Source organism: Physeter macrocephalus, chromosome 7 (assembly GCF_002837175.3).
Source record: "Physeter macrocephalus isolate SW-GA chromosome 7, ASM283717v5, whole genome shotgun sequence".
NCBI lineage: Eukaryota > Metazoa > Chordata > Mammalia > Artiodactyla > Physeteridae > Physeter > Physeter macrocephalus.
Genome location: NC_041220.1, coordinates 153,835,156 through 153,861,401, shown reverse-complemented (window position 1 = coordinate 153,861,401; position 26,246 = coordinate 153,835,156). Strand labels below are relative to the sequence as shown.

Genomic DNA, 26,246 nt, shown 5'->3' with positions numbered 1-26,246 from the left:
TTGTAACAAGTTCAATAAAGACTTTAAAAATGGTCCACATCAAAAAACAAAATCGTAAAAAAAAAAACCAAAGTGAATGGTGGCCTGTGGAATTGTGCAATGCCAGCACCCTTCTTTCCTCAACACCCTGAAATAAAGTTTCCTTTCCCTAGCGCATCGGGGTCATCCTCTCCTAAGCTTACTTCATTGTTTGCATTGGGTATGAATAGGAAGTGATCTATCAAGTCAGCATGTCCTTTTCACAAGAGGAATTTAAAGGTTTTACTCTGAAAATCTAGAGGTTTTTAACATGCATATTAGTCCAATTCCACCTGTGCGAAGTGGCCAGATACTTTTCCCCATTGATATTTCCTGATAAGAGTTCCATAAAATATTTCTAAAGATGTGAAGGCCACACATATCTGAAATCTGATGACGTTATACCCTGCCCTGAACCTCTCAGTGGAATACAAGTCAAATTAAAAGAGCAGGGACTTCCCTGGTGGCACAGTGGTTCAGAATCCGCCTGCCAATGCAGGGGACACGGGTTCAAGCCCTGGTCCAGGAAGATCCCACACGCTGCGGAGCAACTAAGCCCGTGCGCCACAACTACTGAGCCTGCACTGTAGAGCCCGCGAGCCACAACTACTGAGCCCGTGTGGCACAACTACTGAAGCCCACGTGCCTAGAGTCTGTGCTCCGCAACAAGAGAAGCCACCGCAATGAGAAGCCTGCGCGCCGCAATGAGAGAAAGCCCACGCACAGCAACAAAGACCCAACGCAGCCAAAAATAAATAAATATATTTTTTAAAAAAATTAAAAGAGCAAGTTTTTAGAAATACTTAGAAACTTTACAGACTTCTAAGGAACATTTCACAGACACGTAGTCCAATTTTTAGTGTGTGGATGTAATTAAATCCCTTTAACGTTTATATACATATGACAAGAACAGAATAATAAATTGTCCATTTCACGCCACTCCTTCTGTGAAATACTGTAACACTATTACACCATAAAATTTAGCGGGGGGGGACTTTTTACTGGGCTTGGCTAACCAAGCGCTCTGGAGAAAATAGCCAACCCATTTATGTGATCTGGGGAATGTGTACATGTAACTGCATTTCTAAAAAAAGGCAGAAAAACTGTGCACCCAGTGGCAACTTACATGGGACTGTGGCTGACTCTTGGTAGCTGATCCAAGCATGAATGCGGCCGGTGGCCCTGTGCTGAATTAGCTCTCAGGGCTACTACTAGGGTGAGACAGGAGCAATGGCCTCACTTCATTATTCAACTTGCCAGTTTCTCTTGCACTGGGCTGTAATGGATCAGAAAGTCAGAGTCTGCCAAAGAGAAGCTGCAAAATTACCCTAGGAACAGGAGACAGTGGGTTAGCAACTCCCTACAAGCAAGACTCTCTTCTTCTGTATCTTACAAATTTCCCTTCCCATTTTACCCTTCCTGCCCCCACAAAAGTTAGTTTAGGACAATTGTGGACACCCTAGATAGAAGAGAAATACAATCCATTCTCGTGAATTCCCAGTGGTTACACTCCATGAAGTCACCAGGAACACTGGCTAATAATGAACCATTGCTCGTCAGGGAAATACACACACACATACACACACACACACCCCCCCACGCACACATAGATTATAATCTTAAATCCTAAAAATAAGTCATCCTGGTTGATTGTATTTTCTTTATTTTATAAACAAGAAAAGGAGGTTTCGAAGTGTTAAGTGATTTGGCTGAGGTCGCCCCACTAACAGATGCTAGAGCGGGGACTCAGACCCAGTCTAACGGGCTGCAGAGCCGGCGCTTCTTGCTCAGTGCTGTGCCACTTCTGTTGTCCCCACCCTATGGTTCTACGAGAGCTGCAACAAGAAGGCGGAATGTGTCTTGTTCAGCCGCAGCTGGGTGCTGGCTCATTTTTTTCACGCTCTGAGCCTGTCTGCAAATGGATGTGAAAAGGCCCCAAGTATTGATGTGGAGGTCACAAACGAATTTTTAAATGTTTGCAAGGAGGTCTGCTAAATCCATCATACTCCAATAAAGATGTTTAAAAAAATAAAATAAAAAGACATTGCTAAATACAAAAACAAACAAAAAAGCAGCATCAGGAGTGCCTGCAGACACCCTTTCCACATCTTTTGGCTGGTTCCTTTTCATCCCTCGAGAGACTTGTCAGAGAATTCTTGTCTGATCATGACCACTATTAAAAAAGACCCTCCTCTCAGCCGTGTTCCATCACATTACCCTCTGATTTCCTTTACACACGTCACGATCTGAACATTTTATTTATTTCTTGGCTTGTTCAGCCTGTTGCCCTTCGCTGACATGTAAACTCTGTGATAATGGGAACTTTGTCTCTCTTGGGTCACAGTGTATGCCCAGCACTTGGAATGCTGGCTGATACACTGTGGGAACCCAGTTGCTGTTATTTGAATGAATAAGTGAATGGAAAGGTGAATGGGTCAACAGTGGTATGTAGCTCTTTCAAAGTGAAGGCTGCGAGTGTATTCTGAGAGCAGTCATGGCTCGAGCTTGTGTGACATCGGCTATGGTACTTCCAGTCTCCGAAAAGGTGTTCGTTAGGGCCTTAAAAAAGATAGGGTGATAACTCCGGAAAGAAGAAATAAGTGGTCCAGTGGTTAGGACTCCGTGCTCTCACTGCCGAGGGCCCGGGTTCGATCCCTGGTCGGGGAACTAAGATCCCACGAGCCGCATGGCACGGCCAAAAAAGAAGAGAAAGGAAGCTGTAACTCCAGATGTAGAGAAGATACATGGGGAGCACATGGCTGAGGCCAACCCAGAGATGAGGTGAGAGTGAGCGAATTTCTCCTCATGAGGGGCTCATGTGATATTTACTCACGAGTGCAATGGAGGTGAGGGGAAAAAAAAGTAGCAGGGAGGAGCCTGAAATGGGAAGAGGGCTCAGTTTTAAGCTATATTTTGTCCTGCGATGTGAAGGGCTCTATAGGATAAGCACCCTATTTCCATGTGGTCCAGAGGTGGTATACAGCAGTTGCTACGACTGGCCATCATTCCTAATTCTCTCCACGCCCCTTGTCTTTAGCTTAAGGACCAAGAAGGAGACTTAGGACACAAAGGTAGAAGTGTAGGTCTGTAAAAGAAGGTTTGGGGGTTGTTTCTTGATTCCTTAGATTGGCCCTACTCAAAGCACTTCCATCAGCCTTCGCAGTTTCTGAATCAAAAGGTGTGAATCAGAAATAAAAGCTAAAATCATAACCAGGAGCTGCCAGCTTCCAAACCAAAACTGGGAACTGGAAACACCTGAACACACTGCAAGTAACCAGGAAACCCTGCCGTATTTTAATTAATAGCCCGTATAAGAAATGAAGTCCAATGCAATCATTAACTTTTTTTTTTTAAGTGACAAATGAAATAGCACAACTGTGGAAAACTTCTTTGTACTGGAAGGATTTTAGAAATATAGGATAGCATTCAACTCATTTTATTGTACCTTTTGGAATATAAGAATGGTAGGGTTACAAATATTTGGAAGCTTCATCAAAGTGGGAAAAGAGATTCACCTTTCCCAGTTTCAAAGGAAGGTCACATCTGTATTCTTTGAAAGATCTAAGAATAGATCATACTTGGCCTAAAATGATCAGATGATATTCCCCAATTTCTGGGAATTTATATTTTGGGACGATGGTGGTTGCAGTATCAGCTTTCTCAGAACGTATTTGGCTCAACAAAGTAGATTTCAGTCCACTTTGTCGGTAAAACAAACCTAGTCATCGTAAGTATCGATTAGTCAGAATTTGGATTAAATTGAACCCCACGTTATGATGGCGACTGAGACACTTTTCCTACCATAGAGTAACCCAAATGGCAATGATTTTGAGAGTGAACTAGATCCCAAACTAAATCACAGTCTCTTAACAAAACTACTTCCCAATGCAGACAATACTACCTCAGATTTGTCTATGGCTTCATAATGTAAGTCATTTCCCCATATGTTATTCCTCATATATTGTGGTATTGTATTTACCACAAAAATCCCACTTGACTGAGAGAGCAGGTAATATTCACCTCATTTTACAAAATAGGACAACTTAGAAATGGACATACTCCTCGACTCCATACCACATTTCATGGCACCTACTTTAGAGTTACTAGCGGGGTCTTACTAGGTTCAGTCAAAACCAGAATATCTTCTTTTTGTGTGTGGGGGGGTATAGTTGTTTTACAATGTTGTATTAGTTTCTACCGTACAGTGAAGTGGAGTTCCCTGTGCTATACAGCAGGTTCTTGTTAGTTACCTATTTTATACATATTAGTTAGTATATATATGTCAATCCCAATCTCCCAATTTATCCCACCTCCCCTTTCCCCCCCTTGGTGTCCATACGTTTGTTCTCTACGTCTCTGTCTCTATTTCTGCCTTGCAAACAGGTTCATCTGTACCATTTTTCTAGATTCCGCATATATGCGTTAATATATGATATTTGTTGTTCTCTTTCTGACTTGCTTCACTCTGTATGACAGTCTCTAGGTCCGTCCATGTCTCTGCAAATGACCCAATTTCGTTCCTTTTAATGGCTGAGTAATATTCCATTCTATATATGTACCGCATCTTCTTTATCCATTCGTCTGTCGATGGGCATTTAGGTTGCTTCCATGACCTGGCTATTGTCAATAGTGCTGCGATGAACATTGGGGTGCATGTGTCTTTTTGAGTTATGAAAACCAGAATATCTTTAACCAGAGAATATGTTAGCAGCCACATCAAAACTTGAGGACCTCACAATATGGTCAATTGAGTTCTGACCAAGTGCTGAGACACTTCAATGGAGGAAAGAATAGTCTTTTCAATAAATGGTGCTTAGGCAACTGGATATCCATAAATATAAGGATGAAGTTGGACCCCTACTTCTCATAATAATACACAAAACTTAATTTAAGATGGTTTGTAGACATAAGTGTAGGAGATAAAAACTTCTAGAGGAAAACTGAGGTATAAATCTTCATGACCTTGGATTAGGTTTCTTAGCTACAACACCAAAAGCACAAGTGACAGTAGAACAATAGATAAATTAGACTCCATCAAAAACTTTTGTGCTTCAAAAGTCACCATCAAGAAAATGAAAAGACAACCCACAGAATGGGAGAAAAGATGTGCAAATCACAGAATATATAAAGAAATCATACAATTCAACTATAGAAGACAAATGGCCCAATTACACAATGAGCAAAGGATCTGAATAGTCTTATCTCTAAATTAGGTACACATATGGCCAAGAAGCACATGAAAAGATGCTCAACATCATTAGCCATCAGGGAAATGCAAATCAAAACCCCAATGAGATGCCACTCCACACCCACTAGGATGAATAAAACAAAAAAGACAGACAGTATCAAGTGTTGACAAGGATGTGGAGAAATTGGAAGCCTCACATACTTCTTGTTGGAATATAAAATGATGCGGCCCCTTTGGAAAACAGTTTGGCAGTTCCTCAAAAAGTTAAACACAATTAACATGTGACCCAGCAGTTCTACTCCTATACTCAAGAAGAATGAATACATATGTGCACACAAAAATTTATACATGAATGTTCACAGCAATTTTGTTTATAGTAACTAAAAAGTAGAAGCAACCCACATGTCCATCTACTAGAGAATGGATAAACAAAATGTGGTATATTGCTTAAATGGAATAATATTTGGCATAAAAAGGAATGAAGTACTGACACATGCTATGACTTGGAGGAATCTTGAAAACATTATGCTAAGTGAAATAAGCCAGACAAAAAGGATCGCATATTGTTTGATTCCATTTTTATGAAATGTCCAGAACAGGCAAATCCATAAAGAGACAGAACATAGATTAGTGGTTACCTAAGCCTTGAAATGGGGTGGGTAGCGAGAATGTGGAGTTACTGCGAATGGGTATGGGAATTCTTTAGGGGATATTGAAAGTTTTCTAAAATTAGATTGTGATGATGATTATAGAACTCTGAATACGCTCAAACCCACAAACCGTACACTTTAAATGGGTGAATTTTATGATATGTGAAGTATATTTCAATAAGGCTGTAAAAAAAAAAAGAAAATCAACACCCTTCCCCCTAAAAAAAAAAAACTTAAGACATATTTTTGTGTCTATACAGTCCTAGAAAACCAATAAATCCAATACCTGCGTATTGAGTGCTTGTAATATATCATGATAGCTACTTGCTTTATTACATTTTACCTTGTCTCTTGTTGGAAGATCATTTTCACTATCTGTTCATTCAACAAACAATTTTTGAATGCCTATTCTGTGCCAAATATGGTGCCACATGCTTGGGATAGATGCCTCATTTCATACAACAGCCAAAGATCCCTCCCTTTATGGAGCTTGCATCCAATTGGATTTACCTTTATTGTATGTTCAAGTACAACTTAGCCCTGAGGGCTCATTCTAGGAGATACTTTTCAAGTGTAAAGGTGCTGTTTTCCAGAAATTTCACTTTCTCCATTATCATGGGCCCATGGTTTCAATATGATCCCATCCTTTTCACAGCTCGGTTGTAGTCAGTTATTAAATTCAGTTTGAAGTCAAAAGAAATGACAAGAAATTTCTTGAGAGTAGTTGGGTTTCAAGTAAATATTTCCATAGATAGCTCAACTTATTTGAGAAGCCTCAAGGGGAACTAGAAATGATGACAGAAAAGTAATGGTAAGAGAAATTGAGCCCAGTGATTAACTTCCTTGAAATATTAGCCTGAGTTCTATGTTCTGTGCTTGTCCATCAATGCATTCTTAATTCTTTCTTTTGTTCATTAAACACTTAGCAAGCAAATATGTCTGTGTGCTAATCTGACATAGGACGTGATCTCACAGTTTGCTGCAAATGGCCAGTGACCATCATCTCCTCAATGAGGCAGTATCTTGAGTTGTCTCTCTGCCCTGTCTTACAGTGATCAGGAATAAAACTCAAGGAATCCTGGTCTCTGGAAACAGGACATGATTTCTCTGAACAGCCATCAGTGAATTTTTATTCTGAACTCCTGACCCCACTTCCGGTTTGTGTCATTCATAGAGATTGAAATTACTCCAGTTAAAGAAAGTATCCCTAATCAAAAGGGCTTAATGACTGGGCCATGTCTCCTCCCTCAGTTATACTGGAGTAATCAGTGCTATTGTCGTCCTTTGTAACACTGCAGCTTCTCCTGCGCTGTGTTAAAATCATAAAACTCATGCATGCTATCTCCATTTCCCACAGCTGTGATTTCTGGGTCTCTGTCTGTGAATAAGCATTTCAGAATTGTCATGAGATGGAGGAAATAGCACGTGCAGAGTATTTCCCAAGCCCAGTTGCCAAGAATGAGCTAATTTTAACCCTCCCTTGCATACAATGAGCCTTAAAAACTTCAAATACAAGCCATTCTACAATGATCTACCTTTCCAGGAGAATGGCAGGCTTTCATTGTAGAACCCCGGCCTTCCTGAAGTATACCAGAAGTAAGATTTAAAATTATGCCATAAGATTAATTAGATATTCAACCATCCTTTTCCTTTTTGATGTTTTTATAGTGATAAAATACAAAGTTCATGTCTGTATATAAAAGAAAAGTTAAATAAATGTAATGTAACCTTGCTATCTTGCTTTTGGAAAATTTGTCCAAAAGATATTGATCATAATCTATCCTCCATAAAAGAATAATATTAGTTTTTTCTAACTTTTTATGTTTAACAGGCTAAAATTGCACTTTCCTTCAAAATATAAAAGCAGGAATTGCAAATGTATTTCAAGTGTCAATTTTCAATCAGTTGGTAATAGCTACGTACATGGTGTGTTAAGAAAGATCCTGAGGAACTTCCCAGGTGGTCCAGTGGTTAAGACTCCGTGCTCCCAGTGCAGGGGGCCTGGGTTCGACCCCTGGTCAGGGAGCTAGATCCCGCGTGCTGCAACTAAAGGTCCCGCACACGGTAACAAAGATCCCGCATGCTGCAGCTAAGACCCAGCGTGGCCAAATAAATAAATTTTTTTTTAAAAAAAGAAAGATCCTGAGGTTCAGTATGGCTTAGCAAAAAAGACTGCTATCATTGGATAATAAATGTTTTCCAGGGGTGCAAGAAGATAGGGAGTGGACATGTAAGTCCTATATTTGCCATCCCTGCATAATTGGAAGAAGAGTTAACATTTAAAATATCTTTTCATAGGGAACACTCTTGCACTGTTGGTAGGAATGAAAATTGATACAGCCACTATGGAGAACAGTATGGAGGTTCCTTAAAAAACTAAAAATAGAACTACCATATGACCCAGCCATCCCACTACTGGGCATCTACCCTGAGAGAACCATTATTCAAAAAGAGACATGTACCACAATGTTCACTGCAGCACTATTTGCAATAGCCAGGACATGGAAGCAACCTAAGTGTCCATCGACAGATGAATGGATGAGGAAGATGTGGCACATATACACAATGGAATATTACTCAGCCCTAAAAAGAAACGAAACTGAGCTATCTGTAGTGAGGTGGATGGACCTAGAGTCTGTCATACAGAGTGAAGTAAGTCAGAAAGAGAAAAATAAATACGGTATGCTAACACGTACATATGGAATCTAAAAAAAAAAAAAGGTTCTGAAGAACCTAGGGGCAGGAAAGGAATAAAGATGCAGATGTAGAGAATGGACTTGAGGACAGGGGGAGGGGAAAGGGTAAGCTGGGACAAAGTTAGAGAGTGGCATGGACATATATACACAACCAGATGTAAAATAGACAGCTAGTGGGAAGCAGCCGCATAGCACAGGGAGATCGGCCCGGTGCTTTGTGACCACCTAGAGGGGTGGGATAGGGAGGGTGGGAGGGAGACGCAAGAGGGAGGGGATATGGGGATATATGCGTACATACAGATGATTCACTTTGTTGTACAGCAGAAAGTAACAGAACATTGTAAAGCAATTATACTCCAATAAAGATGTTAAAAAAAGAAAAAAGTAGACAAATAAAAAAATAAAATATCTTTTCATGACAGATATAGAGAATAAACTAGTGGTTACCAGTGGGGAGAGGGAAGAGGGGAGGGGCAAGATGGGGTCGGGGAATCAGAGGTACAAACTACTATGTATAAAATAGATAAGCTACAAGGATATATTGTACAACACAGGGAATATAGCCAATATTTAATAATAACTGTAAATGGAATATAACCTTTAAAAATTGCGAATCACTATATTGTACACCAGAAACTTATATAATATTGTATAGCAACTATACCTCAATACATTTTTTAATAAAATATTTTTTCAACAATTACCAGAAATATACTAGTCTACATTCAAAAAAGAGCACTTAACTAAAACAAATGCCAAATTAATGCTCACCGTTTTATCTATGCCACAGGTCAATGCATCACGTCAAGAAGCCAAATTGATGGAGGAGTGTGATCTTCTTATTGAGATCATTCAGCAAAGACGACAAATTATTGGAACCAAGATCAAAGAAGGGAAGGTACGATTTCTAGGGCCGAAGGTTTTGTATTCTCTAGCTAGAGAAAATATACTCCCATGCACTTCAGTAGCTTAGGAAATATTGAATGACCCCCTTTTCTATATTGTCTATAATCTCGTCCTAAGTCTTTAAGACGTAGTTCAAATCCTCTTGGTTGGCCATTTTTTCCTCCACCCTTTCTTTGTGTTATGGTCTCCTATGCATACCTGTAATACAAAAGCTGCTCCATTACCCAGCTCCAGGGCACAGCATGGAGCTCTGGTCTATTTTAGCCACTGTTTTCCATCTCTCTTCTCTATGAGAAGGTGGGTTCCATAGAGGAAAAGTTCATTTTATATTTATTGGTATATCCTAGCAATCAAAACAGTATTAAATAAATGTTTAAATGAATCAGACTTTATATACAGAAATTATGAAGTGCTTTCTCATGCTCTCGAGGGAATTTAGACAGGTGTCATTTCATCGTGGCAAAACTCCTGTAGTTTCACTGTATCTTATACCCCTTTGTGGATGGATATACAATATTAATAGTACTTCTTTGCTAACGTTTGTATGTTTAAAAGTCCTACGGTTTTATAGTAAACTGTATTCAAAAAGCAATTCACAAATTTAGGTTATATTCTTTATGGCCATCTTCTTATTTATTCAAAATTCATTCCGAAATGTTGATAACTTAAGACTCCATCACTTTATTCTATTTTTAAATGAGTCATATTTTTATTGAAATACTGATGATCTACTTTATTTTCCCCATTTCTCTGCCACCCTCACAAGACAATTTTGTAAATATCTAAAAATAGAAACATTCATTCCAGATCCAGTCAGTTCATGAATTTCTGTTATTACTGCTCATAACTATAATGACACGTATAATTAAATCCAGTTGGCAAGTATGAAGTAGTACACAGATTACAACAGCTAATGTACGTGCTCTTCTCTGTTTTCTTCAAACTTTTAAAGGTGCTTCTAATATTGTAGAATGTTTTAGACTGCTTTGTCTGTATAGATTGAAAAATATTTATACATGTACATTGTGATGGTGCTCAGAAGAGTTGAAGTCAAATCAAATAGTTCTCGAAGCTGTTCCAGTAGATTATCAAATTAATACACAATTATTCCCTGGCCAGGGACGGACTCAGATGTGTTGAACAGCTACTTTCCCCCACATACAAATTATCCTGAGTGTCAGCCTGGAATCTGTACAGGATCTACTTCCTCTTCTGTCATCATGCACCATGTGTATTTCTCTTAGTACCTGACGTCTTCCAGGTTCTCAGGCACATGAGGGCCTGAAAACAGCTGTAATTAATTATTAACATACATGTGGAGGGTAATTTGTTGCCTTTACGTGGTCGTGTGCAGGGATCAGCTCTCAATATGCCTATTACTTCCTTATTGCTGCTGGAACAGATTACCACAAACTTGGTGGCTTAAAACGACACAGATTTATTGATACCTGGCCTTTTGGAGGTCAGAAGTCTAAAATCAGTCACAACTGGGCTAAAGTCAAGATTTCAGCAGTGCTGTTTCTTTCTGGAGGCTCTAGGGCAGAATCCATTTCTTTTCTGGCTTTTAGAAGCCACCCACATTCCTTGGCTTGTGGTTTCTTCATATCACTCTGAGCATTGCACCCATCCTCACATCTCTTTCTCTGGCACAGACTCTCCTGGTTCTCTCTCGTAAGGACCCTTATAATTACATTGGGGTCAGCCAGATAATCTAGGATATCCCCCATCTCCAGATCCTGCACTTAATCACATCTGCAAGGTCCCTTGTGTCATGTAAGGTAACATAGTTTTAAAACTCCTGGGATTAGGATGTGGGCATCTTTGGGGGCCCTTATTCAGCCTGCAGCGAGTGACTCTCCACCACAACTTCCTGGCCAGCAGGTCTTCCTTTCCCGTACGTAACTTCCCAGCATGAGGGTTCCTCTCGTGAGCTAGAGCAAAGTAGCGAAGGGGTGTGTGTCCCCAGTTCCAGCCATGGTGATGCATGGGCTTCATGCTCTGGTGCACCCACTCTACCCTGGACACATGCCCGTGATAGGGAACATAGTAAAATAGGAAAGCCAAGAGATACATAGCTGGGCCCCAAACCAGATAAACATCTCCATGGGCCAGAAGTAGAAGAAAACTACAAAGCCATGATGGTGGCTTTTTAAGACACAGGCTCCTGGGACTTGGTCTGGAAGAGACTAAAGCAGCTACACCTTCAACTCCTATGGCTAAATAGTTTTGGAAATGTTGGGGTAAAAGGGCTAGAAGTGCTCCAGATGGTATGGGAAAGTGAAATCAGGCTCATTGGTTAATGCCATGGGCTGTGTAAGGCTTCTCAGTTCATTCAGAGGGACCGAAAACAGATCATTGCCTGCCTTTACCTAGGGTCACAGCTGTTAGCAAACTTCAGGTCTGGGAGTCTAGAGTCAGTCAGCTGGGTTGGAGCCTGGCTCTGCACTGTTTCTGATACCTCCACAAAACGGCAGCCTCAGAAATGCAGAGATGATACAAGATTCTGGAATGAGGACCCCCGAGGATGAGATGAAGGAGACTGTAAAACAGACAGGATAGGCTAAGCAAGGTGGGTGAGGGAGAAAACCATTATGAATGACTTCAGCCCTTGAAAACAGAAACTCAAAGCACAATTCCAAAGCCAATAAGGAGATCTTGAATTTCGAAAAATACAGCCAACAAAATCAAAGACATTTTCTCACCTCAGTTGAAATTAATTTTATGTGAAAATGTTAAGAGGACGTTCAAAGAGATACATGAAGGAATAACTTCTATCTTAAAAGAGCCAAAAATTGTGAAACCACAAAAGAAGGATGTGAAATAAGAAAAAAAAATAGATATAAAAATAACAAATTAGAAGTTTCGGAGGGAAAAATGTATGCACTGAAATGGCAAAGGAAACTCAGCGGGAAGGGGATTTTGGAAGCTGAGTTTTAGCCTCCACATAGGGGAGGCTGTCTACACATAAGAATAGGAAACTTGATCCATACTTCACACCACATACAAAAATTAAATGTCAGTGGATCATATACCTAAATGTAAAAGGTAAAAACTCTGAAAATTCTAGAAGAAGGAAAACATGGGAGGAAATCTTGGGGAACTTTGGTTGGCCAAAGATTATATACACTGGCAGAAACAAAAAAGAAATATTTACAAACTATAGAGATAATTATATATTGTATTTCACCAAAAGTAAAAACTTCTCCTCAAAAGGCACTCTTAAGAGAATGTAAAGACAAGCCACATATTAGGAGAAAATACTTATAAATTATTTATTTAATAAAGTAATTGTATCCAGAATATATACCAAATTCTCAAACTCATTAATAAGGAAATAGATGACCCCTTCACCAAGATGGAGAAAAGATTTGAACAGATACTTTACCAAAGAAGGTATAAGGAGGGCAAGTAAGCACATGAAAAGATGTTCACAGTCATTAATAATTAAGGAAATGCAAATTAAAACCTCAATGAGATACCACTACTTACCTACTAGGATAGTTAAATTAAAAAGATGGACCATGCCAAGTGTTGGTGAGAATGTGGAGGAACTATGGCTCACACGCTTTCTAAGAATGGAGACGGTATATATTAGAAAACTGTTGTGCAGGTTCTTAAGTAGTTAAACATACACTTACCATTGGATCCAGCCATTCGAGGTGTTTACCAAGAAAAATGAAAGCGGATGTTTATATAAAACTTGTATGTGAATTTTCACGTTAATATTAAGGGTAATATTAGGGTAATTTCCTGACTGGAAGTGACCCAAAGTCTATCAACAGATGAATAGATGAACGGTTTGTGGCATTTCCACACAATGCAGTACTATCCAGCAAGGAGTGAACTCCTGACACATGCAACAACATGAATCTCAATATAATTATGGTGAGTGAGAGAAGCCAGACAGAAAATAGTATATACTGCATGAGCGTATTCATACAAAATTCTAGAAATAACACTTTCTAATAATCTACAGTGACAGAAAACAAATCAATGGATGCTTAGCGCTGAGTGACGGGGGGTGGGCAGGATGAATTACAAAGGGACAGGAGGAGAATCGGGGGGGGGTGACATATATGTTCATTATCTTGAATGTGAGGACTGTTTCATGGGTTTACACATATTTGAAAACTAATCAGATTTGTCCTTGAAATATGTGCAGTTTCTTACATATTAATTATATCTCAGTAAAGCTGTTTATAAGACAAGTAAATTGTACATTTATACAATGGAACAGTCTTCAGAAATTAAAAGTAACGGACTAGGGTGATACGTATTCCTATGGACAAATCACAAAAATAGAAGCAAGTTTTATGATGATTCTTAGGGAATGAGAAATACTATATAAAGTTTGATGAACTACAAAAAAAAATCCCAGATAATGTTTAGGCGTATACACATCAACATGCTTGGGAGTCATCAAGAGGGTGTTCTCCTCTGGAGAGGGACATGAATGAAATTAGGGAGGGACGCACAAAGGCTTCAGTGCCATCGATGATAATATTTTGCTTCCTTTTGAAAAATCAGACGCTAATATGATGAAAACACTGAGATTTGCTAAAGCCGGTACTGTGTATGGGAAAGTTGATCATATGACTTTAAAAACGGTCCGTATGTTTTGAGATGTGTCACTTTTTTAAAGTGCACGTTTGCTCAGGGGTATAATCTCAGAAGGCAGTGTTACTTGGGAAAGACGAAGAGATGAAGGCCCCGTTCAGCTTTCCACTGAGTTACGACCGTGGTACACGACCGAGGACTGGTTCATCCCAGACCCGGGAATTCACAGTGCCTAAGTCCCTGGCCAGGGCATTGGGTGTCAGAGATACGCTGTAAAGAAAAGAAGAGCATGGGTGCCAACACCCTGGAAATCAGAGCGGCTGGGCAGGGAGGGCAAGTATGGACTGGGTGCCCAGTGAGGGTGCCCAGGCTGGTGGTTGGGAAGTCTGAAGACACTCAGTCCAGAGAAGGGCTAGTGACTTTGCCCTCATCTGCCTCTGGCGCCAGTCACAATGCCGTTCGATCTGGAGGAAACAAACCCACCGCAAATCCTCCAGCTGGGGAGGTTGCCACTCAGGCGATGTTACACGGTAGCACATGCTGCTAATTCCTGCTCTCGGACCTTTGCACCTTCTTTGAAATAAATAGCTCAGCAGCCTTTATACTTAGACTGATTGAAGAGTCTCAAGCTCTGAGACTCCCCGGGAAAGAACTGGCTTATTTCTTCAGCAGTAGGGGATAAATTTCACGCCAACACAGGAAAAGCTGACAGCAAACTCCAGATTAAGCCAATTATGTGTTTATGTTCAGACACATACCTATGGTAGAAGGCTGCAGCTAAAGAGAAAAAGGGTCCCTTCTCGTCACTGCTTTTATGTACTCTGGATCTCCAAAATGTAAGATAATTACCCTGGACTACATGTCAGGGCTTTTGTATAGCCTGATACAGAGACACTGAGGACAGTCCTTGTTGATTCAGATACTTGTTTTAACTGAGGATCAGTGGTTTGGCCCTAACAATTTTGGGATGGGAACCCTACGTATATATAAAAGCATTTAAAATACATCTAAAGAAAAACAAAGGGCCACTTTTAAAAAGCATTTGTAAGGTAAAATAAACAGCAAATAAATTGATTTAAATAGGCCTGTGTCCCCAAAAGGAGGCAGAGTTATTTCCATGATGAGTGTGGAGCGAATTCCACAAATTACGACGTGCAGCCGCACTTCCCAAAGGAAAAAGAGAACGGTGCCAAGGCGGAAAAAATTTTAAGTAATATATTAAAGAAGTGTTTTCTAGTGAAGAAATTCGTATATTGCTAAACACTCAGTGTCTGATTCTGAAGTGTGGTACCACATAGGACAGTGTTTCCCAGAGTGTGTTCGGATCCAGGGCCATCTGATCAGAATCGTTTAAGTCAGCAGACTTTTTCTGTAAAGGGCCAGATAATGAATACTTTAGGTTTTGCCCTTCGGTCTCCATCGTAACAGCTCACCGCTGCCTGATGGTGTAGTGTGAAAGCAGCCGTAGGTGAGTCATAAACAGACGCAGGTGGCAGTGTGCCATTAAAACCGTGTTTGCACCAACAGGTTGTGTGCTGGATATGGTCCACAGACCATAGTTTGTGAACTAACTTAGAAAAGTTTTCCTTTCCTTTTTTCTTTTTACTGAAACCCACAGTGAAAAATACATATAACGTCAAACCCAGCACTGACACACACACACACATAAACCACACACACACACACACACACACACACAGAGAAATAAGTTTTCCAAGACTTATCTTGCCCCTTCTACCAGCAATGCTTTCTGCTACCTTCTTTTCTCCTCTCCTCTTTCATTTAGTTTTTTGAATGCTAATCCTGTCCATACTGACGATTCATCACCTGCAGATCAAAACACATTCATTGCTTGTTAAAATGCAAATTCCTGCCACCCTGCCAATTACAACTCCTCACCTAGGATATGCGAGTGCTGGCCCAAACATCTACAGTTTTTCTTTAACAAAGGTTCTTTAACAAAGCTGATTCTTGTGCACACCAGGTTTGAAAAGCTCCAATCTGGTATATCAGATGGAATTGTACACTGAACTAAAATTAAAATTAGGCCAACAGTTTTCTGTAAAAAATTCCTATATTTTCAAAGGAGGCTCTCATTTTGGCTTGCTTCAACTTATGCATGATTTAGGGGTTTTGTTTTTTTTCTCTTCTTCTTCCTTTTCCTCTTATGTCGCTTTTAATTTCCAGTATCATGATAGAAATTTGTTAAAAAAGAAGAAAATGGAGTTCAAGCATTTTTCCATTTGTCATCTGTGTGGTCACTATTGTTAGGTATACCGAAAGGACATGAAGTTATTCAGAAGGAATATTTGGTCCTTATTTTGTTGCTGTTGTGAGAATTGTATTAAATATCTTCAATTCTGCTATGTAATTGAAAGCATTCTTTATGTTATGTGATTAAATATTTCTTCCTCGGACAGTTTCTCACGGATGCGTTCTAATATCTTGAATTGGACTCTGTGCCTTTCTTGGCTTTACCTCTGGATATAATGATGTTAGCAGCTGAATTCTATTTGGTGTAAAATAAGTGTTATTTTATTCAACTAATGAACACAGTTAATCTGCGGTGATGGTCACTGTAATTATATACAATGAGGTAAATCTTTTACCGGGCTTAAGATAACATACTCTTTGCCCCAGAGTTTTGACACTTCATTTCTCTAAGCCTTTACTTTCAAGAATCTTTCTCACTCCTGCCTGCAGTCTTGTGGCTGATGCCTCCCGATTCAGCATTCATTTCCTTTGTTTGCCGTAGTAGGACAGAGCTGAAATTGGACAGTCCTCAGAGGCCTCAAGTCCTGACATCTCCTTCCTTCCTTTTCTTCGATTAGACTTGCGCGGGGACGATAATGATGACTTGGAGAAAGGAGGAATTTCTTGGAGTTAGCAGGAATTCTGGAGGGAGCCTGAGCCAGCCTTGTCTGTAAAACAGATGAACTGGCCTCCTCCCTACCCTTTCACCCAGGGCTGTTTTCCGTTCCGGAATGATCATAAAGCCGGCCAAGACCTGTCCCGGGCTGTGTGCACCGGGGCACCAGGCGCACGGCAATTCCAACGAGCCGTCTCATTTGAACTTGGCTTCTGGCCAGAGGGCTTCATCTCTGAGCACATTTCAAACACCAGAGCAAATGGTCAAGTGGGTTACCGTGGACTTATCTTGGCCTGCCCCAGAGGTTATGGTCAATTACGCTTGAGGGTCGTTTGCAAGCAAGACGGAATCGGGAGTTGGAATGGAGGTTGGAACCAAACGTGCGTTTTTATCCCGACTGGGAAATGCTTATCAAAATAGTTTTAGTTATCAAGTAAGCACAAAGTGCCTGGAAATGACGTTCCCGGTGAGGGGAAATGGCCCAGCTGTGCTTTTTTTGGCTTTCTCTCATCTGTTCAACAGGAAAAATATTAATCAATGGAAAAAAAGGCTCCCTTTCTGTTAATTTAACACATGAGTTTGAGATAGTGTGGGAAATAGTGATACCTAATGTTTTTACATCGCGCTTTTATTACATGGATGGCAAAGAACTTTTTAGAAAATGGTTTTGACTTAAGGCACACATTTGCACCTATAGAGGTGTTTTATTTTCTCAGTGGCCCAGCTGAAAAATTGAACTAGAGAAAGTTTCAGGGTTCCCTACAATCTTACGGTAATTGTGTGAGGGAAGGGGTCCGGTGACCCTCTGTAAGTCGCACTGGGCAACACCTTATTCCCCCATCAACAGGGAAGCAATTCGCAATTCAGGGTTTCCTCTTCAAACAAATTAGCAACACTTCTCCAAGGAGATAAAGAATAGCTAAGACAAGAGTGCCATAGCTGGGATTTCCGTCTTTCTCCGCCTCCTTTTTGAACGTTTACTGAAGGATGACTCGCATACAATAAAACGCACACACCGGGAGGGTCCAGCTCGACACACTTTCACCAAGCGAGCCCACCCGTGTAACCATCTCCGTGCCCCTTTTGTTCAAGGTGATGAGGCTTCGCAAACTGGCTCAGCAGATTGCAAACTGCAAACAGTGCATTGAGCGGTCGGCGTCACTCATCTCCCAAGCGGAACACTCTCTGAAGGAGAATGATCACGCGCGTTTCCTACAGACCGCGAAGAACATCACTGAGAGGTGAGTGCGGGGGCTGCCGGGAAATTCTCGGCCCCTGGGCTCCTGTGTCTGGGGTGTGATTGGTTGGCCTTGCCCTGCCTTGCCTTTGTTTGCATTTTCAAGGCTGAGTACCACAGAGAATAGAGGCTTTGAGGTGCTTTGTTCCAGCTAAAGATGCTTCCCTTTGACATGTCAAAGCCTTTTCAGTATCAGCCTAGAGTTCAAGGCCTTTGAAACAAGAGTCCTCCAGTTAGAAAGAATAAAATCAGCCTGCTTTTAGTGGGGGAAGAAAGCTTATAATGGCACAAAACAGCATTTACTGTGACTCTCAGACCTGATCTTATCGTATACTTGATAACAAAGCATCAAAACGAAGACCAAAACATAAAAGGGAATCTTTTCTTCCATCTCAGGGCTTATCTAGTTGTAAAAATCGCCCAGGTGTTATTCTCTGTTAGGCCTGTTTTTATTTGGTTGAGAAGCTTTGCCTCTCCTGAAAGGTCAAGGCCGACTCATGTGGGAGAGAAAGAAAGGACAACACTGTCAACTTCATGCCTCCGTCTTTTAAAATATTCTTTATTCTGTGGTAGGGGGACATAAAAATGACATGATTTGAATGGGCAGGTCAGCAGTGAAACTGACAGGGGTCAGTGTGCCTTCAGTACTCGTACTTGACGGGCATAAAATTACTCACCTTCACTGAGGCAAACACCTATAGCAAGTCTTGTGGAGCCCAGGAAAAGCACCTCATGCCACCTAAATGACATCTCCAACCAATGCCAGTGGCCTTGACTCTTCATTCGTTCAAAGTTTCAGAGTCAACTGATCCTCTTCCAAAGCCATAATGGAAGACTATCCCTAGAAGACCCCCAGACAGCTCCTTCATGCTGGTCTATTACCCTAGAGCGGGAGTCTGCAAACTTTGCCTGTAAAGGACCAGAGAGTAAATATTTTCAGCTTTGCAGGTTATCGGGTCCCCATCACAACTACGCAACTCTGGGTGGGTCTCCAGCAGCCTAGCGTAGATGGAAATGAACGGGCGAGGGTGTGCTCCAGGAAGACCACTGACAAAAACAGGCGGCGGCGGCGGCGGCGGGCGGGCCAGATTTGGCCCTCCGGCGGTACTTTGCCAACCTTTGGCCTAGGGCAAAAAATACCATCTTCTGACTTGAATTTCTTCGAGGAAGGAGAAGGAAAACTAATGCTTATGGAGGGCTTGCTTGTGTTGCACAGCCTGCTAATTCTCAAAATACCGCATAGAGGTAGGCAGTGGTATTTCCGTTTTCACTGTTCCTTCGATGGGAGGAGGGTAGAGTATCTTTACAACTCTGGTCGAGAATCCAACCGGCTTCTTTGTGTTACTTCGTCTATTTGAGAAAATTTCCTCTGGGGCTGGTTAGATACTTATCTCTTCCAAAGCACGTGGATAACAGCTGGTTATCATCCCTTTTATACCCTTAAAATGATCTCCTCCCTTCTCCAAGAGCGGCCAGCCCCTTTCCTCATGACTCGTAGGTTCCAAGTATTTAATTGCCTTCGCGGCTTTCAACTGCCTCCGGTTGCCTGAGATATTCATGCTGAAGTTAAAAACTGCAAACAGCCCTAATACTCCAGTGTACCCAGGACGCCCTACTAGACAGCGTTTGCACTTACGTCATGGTTTGCAACTGGGATCCAAGAGTGCTTTTCTCCAGCTATAAATTGTGCGACGTCCAGATGAAATGGCTAGTGTGAGCTGCATGTCTCAGCAGTCCCTAAAAATCCGATCCAGTCTAGCACGAATAAATCCTCACCTAGCAGGGGGGAGAAGGTGGCCCCGTAACAGTTAAGAGAGAACTTAACTGGAAGTGAAGACCTGCATTTGAAGTCTGACACAAGCGCATGGACGCCCACACGTGATCTCCCTCAGACCCGGCAGGTCTGGATCCATTCAGCTCTACCTCTCACCAAGAACAGAAACGTGACCGATTGCTCTTTCTACAACTGAGTTGTATCATATACTGTATTCTCAAGCCTCACTAATATACAGTTCTTCGTGTGATTGTATGTACACTTTTCTAAAATGATGTTAAATGAGCACAACTCTTCACTAAACCCAGGCATAAGAAAGTTGGCCCACTGCTTATGAGAAGTCTAAACTTCCATCAAATGTGAATACGCAGTGCCTGTAAAATTTTGCTAGGAGCCCTTGTCCCTCTGTTTCTGCATCCTGTCTCTTTCTGTCTCTATTTGTCAATCCTCTTGGTCAATTCTTGAGCCCTTTTCCCTTTCCAGCAATTAGAATGTAGTAAAAAGGCACTGGGCTTGGACTTGGAATTTGGAATCCTGGGTTCAAATCCTAGAACTGTCACTTTTTGACTGTGGTTCTTTGGGTTTCTCCAAGAGCTATTTTTTAAAAGAAACTTCTTTTTAACTTTCTTTTTTGGCTGCGTCGGGTCTTAGTTGCAGCACGCAGGATCTTTTTTTTTAATATATAAATTTATTTATTTATATATTATTTATCTTTGGCTGCGTTGGGTCTTTTGTTGCTGCGAGCGGGGGCTACCCTTCGTTGCAGTGCGTGGGCTTCTCATCGCGGTGGCTTCTCTTGTTGTGGAGCATGGGCTCTAGGCACGCGAGCTTCAGTAGTTGTGGCTCGCAGGCTCAGTAGTTGTGGCGCACGGGCTTTGTTGCTCCGCGGCACGTGCGATCTTCCCTGACCAGGGCTTGAACCCGTGTCCCCTGCATTGGTAGGCGGATTCTTAACCACCACGCCACCAGGGAAGTCCCACGCAGGATCTTTCGTTATGATGCGTGGGCTCTTCACTGCAGCGCGCAGGCTTCTCTCTAGTTGTGGCGCGTGGGCTCCAGAGCGCGGGCTCTGTAGTTGTGACGTGCAGGCTTAGTTGCCCTGCGGCACGTGGGATCTTAGTTCCCCGACCAGGGATGGAACCGGCGTCCCGTGCATTGCAAGACGGATTCTTAACCACTGGACCACCAGGGAAGTCCCCAAGAGCTATTTTTGCCTTAGAAAACTAGACTCATACGAGCTACCTCTATCAGTAGTTGCGATAACATTGCTGGCGACTCCTATAAACAGGCCTTACGTGTTGTAGATAGTCCATAATGTTTGTTGGATTTATGTTTTCATATTCCTTAACATTCTTCTCTAGAACGTGACTTCATAGTTGTGTTTACTATTGTGTCTGCCTTGGGCTTTGGCGCCTGTGTATTTCTAAACCATCTTTATTCTTCTAGTCAAGGGTGGAACGCCCAGAACGGACTTTTAATCCTGCAGGCCTTCCTAAAGTGAGAGTTGGATGTGATTTTTCTGCGTCGTTAAACCACTTAAAGTGGATATGTTCGCCTACAAGCTGAATCAGACCGCAAGTTTTTCAATTCAGAAACATCAGAAAACCCCAAGTGGAGAGAGAGCCTCAAGTTTTACGTTGTAGGAGATGCATACGCTTTGGAATCGAGCGCTTGGCTCTGTGCTCGGGAGTAATTACGGGTAGCACTGGGGCTGCTCCCCTAATACTAGGGAGTCTCATTTTGCTCATGTGCTCCCAGCGAGCAGGACCCCTAGCCATCTTGTTTTCACCATTATGGCCCCAGCGCATAGCAAACTGCCTGATCTGAATGAATGTGTGAACAAATCTATAAAACGGGGCCGATTATTCCTACCTAGTATGGTTGCCGTAGGGATAAAATGAAATAATGTAGTAAAGATACTAGCTGAGTTCCTGTCTCAAGGTGAACTTACAATAAATGCTAATTTCCTTCCTTCCCACTCACTAAATGGATGCAAATGGACTGTATAACATACTGTATTCTCAAGCCTCGCTAGTATTATAGTTCTTGGTGTGATTCTACGTGCACTTTTCTAAAATGATGTTAAAGAAGCAAAACTCTTCACTCAATCCAAGCCTAAGAAAGTTGGTCTACTACTTATGAGACATCTAAAATTAAAATCATTTTTAGCAGCAAATTATCTGTATCAAGAGGATGATAAAAAGAAAACTCCCTCTGAACAGTACCCCTTTTTCAGAGTTCCTAGGAGGGACTCAGACTCCACTGGATGACTCCTCTGTCCCTCACTGCCATAGGCAATTCAGGGATCCAACAGACTTCCCCAGAATACAAAACCGAGAACTCCAGTTATCAACTGGAAAGATGGCACTTGATTATAAGAATTAGAGTGCATCTGATGAGTGATTTTTGAAATGTGTTCTACAGGGTGTTAATTGGTGTTAAAACAGCAAGGTTCCAGGGTCAAACGCGTCTGGGAATTCCTGAGCTGACTAAAGTAAACCACATTTTGTTACCGTGAGAGCTCACCGGGTTTTACCGTGGTGATGTGCGTCGTAGCCCACCTGCCCGAGAGAGACCCATTTAAGTGCCATTGTCAGGCGGTCGGGCATGGGGCAATATTAAGCGGGAACGGTAGAGCGTCTTCCCCTGGTGTTGACTGTTTGGCAGAAATCTTGGAAGCACTCTAGCTCTAGACATGTCTTCCTTCCAGAAAACTGGCCCCATGTGGCTGCTAGCAACTGAGTGTCATGGAGATTAGGGGCATCGAAGTCAAAATAGAAAGGGGAAGTAGCGTGCAGCCCACCCTATTAAGTGTCAAGGTAGGACGCAATGCCCTTATTTGCTCCAGTATGTTAAGAGCTTGACACACACACAGCCACAAGCATGTGCACACATATTCCCGTACACACACACACACACACGCACACACGACTGTAAAAGCACAGAATTGAGAAAGTGGCATGTGCTGATGGCCCTGGTGGATTTTGGCAATTTATCTCAAAGGCCAAGAGATAGGCAACAAGGATTTGGGGAAGAAAAACATAGCCTAAAATGTTGAATTTGGCAGATCTCCGCTCGCCTGTCAGTCCAATTAAGAATTTGAAACTGTAGCCAAAGATAAATATCTTTCCTTCTATCAGAAAAAAATGTGTAGGTGTTAAAAGCTGCAATCATCTCCAAAGAGTCTTGCTGTCGGTCTTTGCCTCCCAGGCTTAGGAACTTTCGGCCTTTCTGTTCCCACTCTACAAAGTTCCCACCATGAAGATGTCAGGCATTGTCAACAGTGTCCCTTGACTAAAGCATGGTTTAGTTAATTGTCTGTGGACCATAGAACCGGGAGAAACTTGGGAATGAAATCTGTTTTGGACGAACCTGAACAGAAGCTTGTGCCACTGGACAGGGGAAGTACCAGCTTGAGATTATCTGTTCAGAGCATTCGAGATCTCCTAACCTGGTGAGCACAAGATCTACGCCCCGCGGAAACAGCAGAGAGACACAATAGAAAGTTCGGTGCTTGTTTCATGATAGCTTGGTGCGGTTCTCCCTGTTGGACATCATGACAGAGAAATAACTGGGGTTTCACTTTGAAATTTTTATTCGAGGAGTTCAAATGGCACTGTAGCATTTCTTTGAACCTTTCTGCATTGATGAAAATATTTTGGGCTCTTCAGTAAATGACATATTTGAAGGGCTTACTCAGTATTCGTTGAATATTTTGGTGACTAATCCTAAGACCTCTCTGAGTTTGAAGGAGTTTTTGTGATTACAGGTCGTAAGGAGAGCGTTTTTTAAGTCCAGTTTGACCGTCTGTGAAAATTGCCTAGCAACCATCCCTTTATCCATCAGTCTGAATTAGCAGTTGTTTGTCATAATAATTAGTCCAGTCCTCTTGGGTGCAGTAATTAGCTAATAAAATCACACAACTCCGCTTGTCACTGTTTCCTGGTGAAAGGATCAGGTGGTGAAATTAGATTCTCTACCCTCCTTCAAACACTTGAAACTTTTCTTTCCAGAGTTTATTCCTCTTCAAACTGTCATGTATGGATCTCAGTATCATTCCAATTATTACATTGTTGATTATCTTCTCTACTTCCCTCCCTATATAGCACTGAATATGCACCAGAAGTACAATTATAGAAACTTTATCGCTAAGGATTTCGAGCATTTCATAGGTGTAACTTTTTCATTGAAGTGAAATTTGCATAACATAAAATTAACCATTTTAAAGTGACCAATTCATTGGCATTTAGTACATTCACAGTGTTGTACAATTCCTGCCTCTGTCAAGTTCCGAATTATTTTCATCACCCCAAAAGAAAACCCAACACCCATTATGTGTTCACTCCCCATTGTCCCCTGCCCCCAGCCCCTGGCAACCACTGATCTACCTTCTGTCCCTGTGGATTTGCCTATTCTGGACATTTCATACAAGTGCGTCATACCACATGTGGCCTTTTGTGTCTGGCTTCTTTCACTTATCATAATACTTTCAGGGTTCATCCATGTCATAGCATATAGCAGTATTTCATTCCTTTTTATGGCTGAAAAATATTCCATTGTATAGATGTGCCCACAGATGTAATTTTTATAGCCAAGGTACATTTCTTTATAAAACCCAAAACTTTAAGAGCCATTAAGAGATGCAAGAGGAGATCTATCTTTCAGTGTAACCAGGTTGAAATTTTTCTAAATTAAATGGAAGAGTACAGACCTCGAATTCTCTTCCTGGCTGCTGCCAGCTAGCTCTATGTATAAATGAGCATCAATGCTCTTCGTTAGAAAATAAGTAACTAGGTTATGGCTAAATCATTTAAAGGTGGTTTCTGTGCTCAAAAATTCCCAGTACCACCCTCCACGGTGTCCTGCACATAGTACGTCCCTGGTGGTGTTTATTGAACTTCCTGAAATACTAAAATCAAGATTATGAGTCTCGCATAGTTTGATGTGCTCAGAAGTGGTCTGCATCATCCCATAATTTTCTCGTTCTTGGAAGAATCACTTGCATTCTTAATTAGTCAAAATGTTCTGCTATTAATAATAACTTTCCCAGTCGACGTGAGAGTCCGTTGCAGGAGACCGATACATACCAATAGCTTGCTTTATAGACTGTAAACGAGGAGTCTACCTAGCAACCTTAATGAAGAGGAGAAACGGTGGACCCATCAGGGGAATTTGTGAGAAAGCTCATGTATATTTTCCATGGCATCTGCTGGGAATATGGTGCAAGAACATGAAGACAAGGAGAATGAAAACGAGCCTGACAAAAACTCCTTTTTTAATGTTTATTTTGGGGAGAGGCTAGTCATTGATTAAACTAATCCAATATCTGGAAACATTCTTTTTTAGTCTTCACTTTGCCTTTTATGCAGCTTGAAATTTGGGAGACTCTTCTTTGAAGTGGAGCGGGGTCGCGTCTGAAAGGAACAAACAGTTTCCCAGACAGATGTGTGAAGAAATGCCTGGAGCTATGTGCTTCTCGCTGGGGTTAGATGTGCGGGGGCCAGAGGGTTAAATATACAGCAGTGTGAAATATGAATATCCTTTCGCCTCCATGGGGAATTTTTTTCCGATAGTAAAAAGGAAGGGAGGAAGCCATTCTGCTGTTTTCCCAGTTCCTCTGCCTTCTCTCGTAGCCATTCCGAGATTTTTCTTAAGGCTCACGTGTAAAAACAGCACTGGTTTTATTTTTTGACATTTTTAAAATTTATTTTCTTTTAATTGAAGTATAGTTGATTTACAATGTTGTGTTAATTTCTGCTGTACAGCAAAGTGAGTCAGTTATACATCTATATACATTATTTTTTAATATTCTTTTCCATTATGGTTTATCACAGGAGATTGACTATAGTTCCCTGTGCTATACAGTAGGACCTTGTTGTTTATCCATCCTATATATAATAGCTTACATCAAAAACAGCACTATTTTGGACTCCCCTGGTGGCGCAGCGGTTAAGAATCCGCCTGCCGGTCTTCCCTGGTGGCGCAGTGGTTGAGAGTCCGCCTGCCGATGTACGGGACGTGGGTTCGCGCCCCGGTCCGGGAGGATCCCACGTGCCGCGGAGCGGCTGGGCCCGTGAGCCGTGGCCGCTGGGCCTGCGCGTCCGGAGCCTGCGCTCCGCGATGGGAGACACCTCATCCCGTGCGCCACAACTACTGAGCCTGCGCTCTAGAGCCCGTGAGCCACAACTACTGAGCTCGCGTGCCACAACTACTGAAGCGCACACGCCTAGAGCCTGTGCTCCGCGGCAAGAGAAGCCATCACAATGAGAAGCCCACGCACTGCAACGAAGAGTAGCCCCCACTCGCCGCAACCAGAGAAAGCCCGCGTGCAGCGATGAAGACCCGGCACGG

General features: G+C 41.8%; 1 protein-coding gene across 8 annotated transcripts in view; it reads left to right on the top strand.

Annotated features, from left to right (window-relative positions):
* Nucleotides 1–26,246, top strand: part of MID1 (midline 1) — a 670,305-nt gene that overhangs the window by 587,743 nt on the left and 56,316 nt on the right. For all 8 annotated transcript variants that reach the window (XM_055086315.1, XM_024115452.3, XM_055086313.1 and 5 more), the window contains 2 exons: nt 9,343–9,450; nt 17,977–18,125. In XM_055086315.1, the coding sequence (XP_054942290.1) occupies nt 9,343–9,450; nt 17,977–18,125 (257 nt within the window). The remainder of the gene's footprint in view (nt 1–9,342; nt 9,451–17,976; nt 18,126–26,246) is intronic.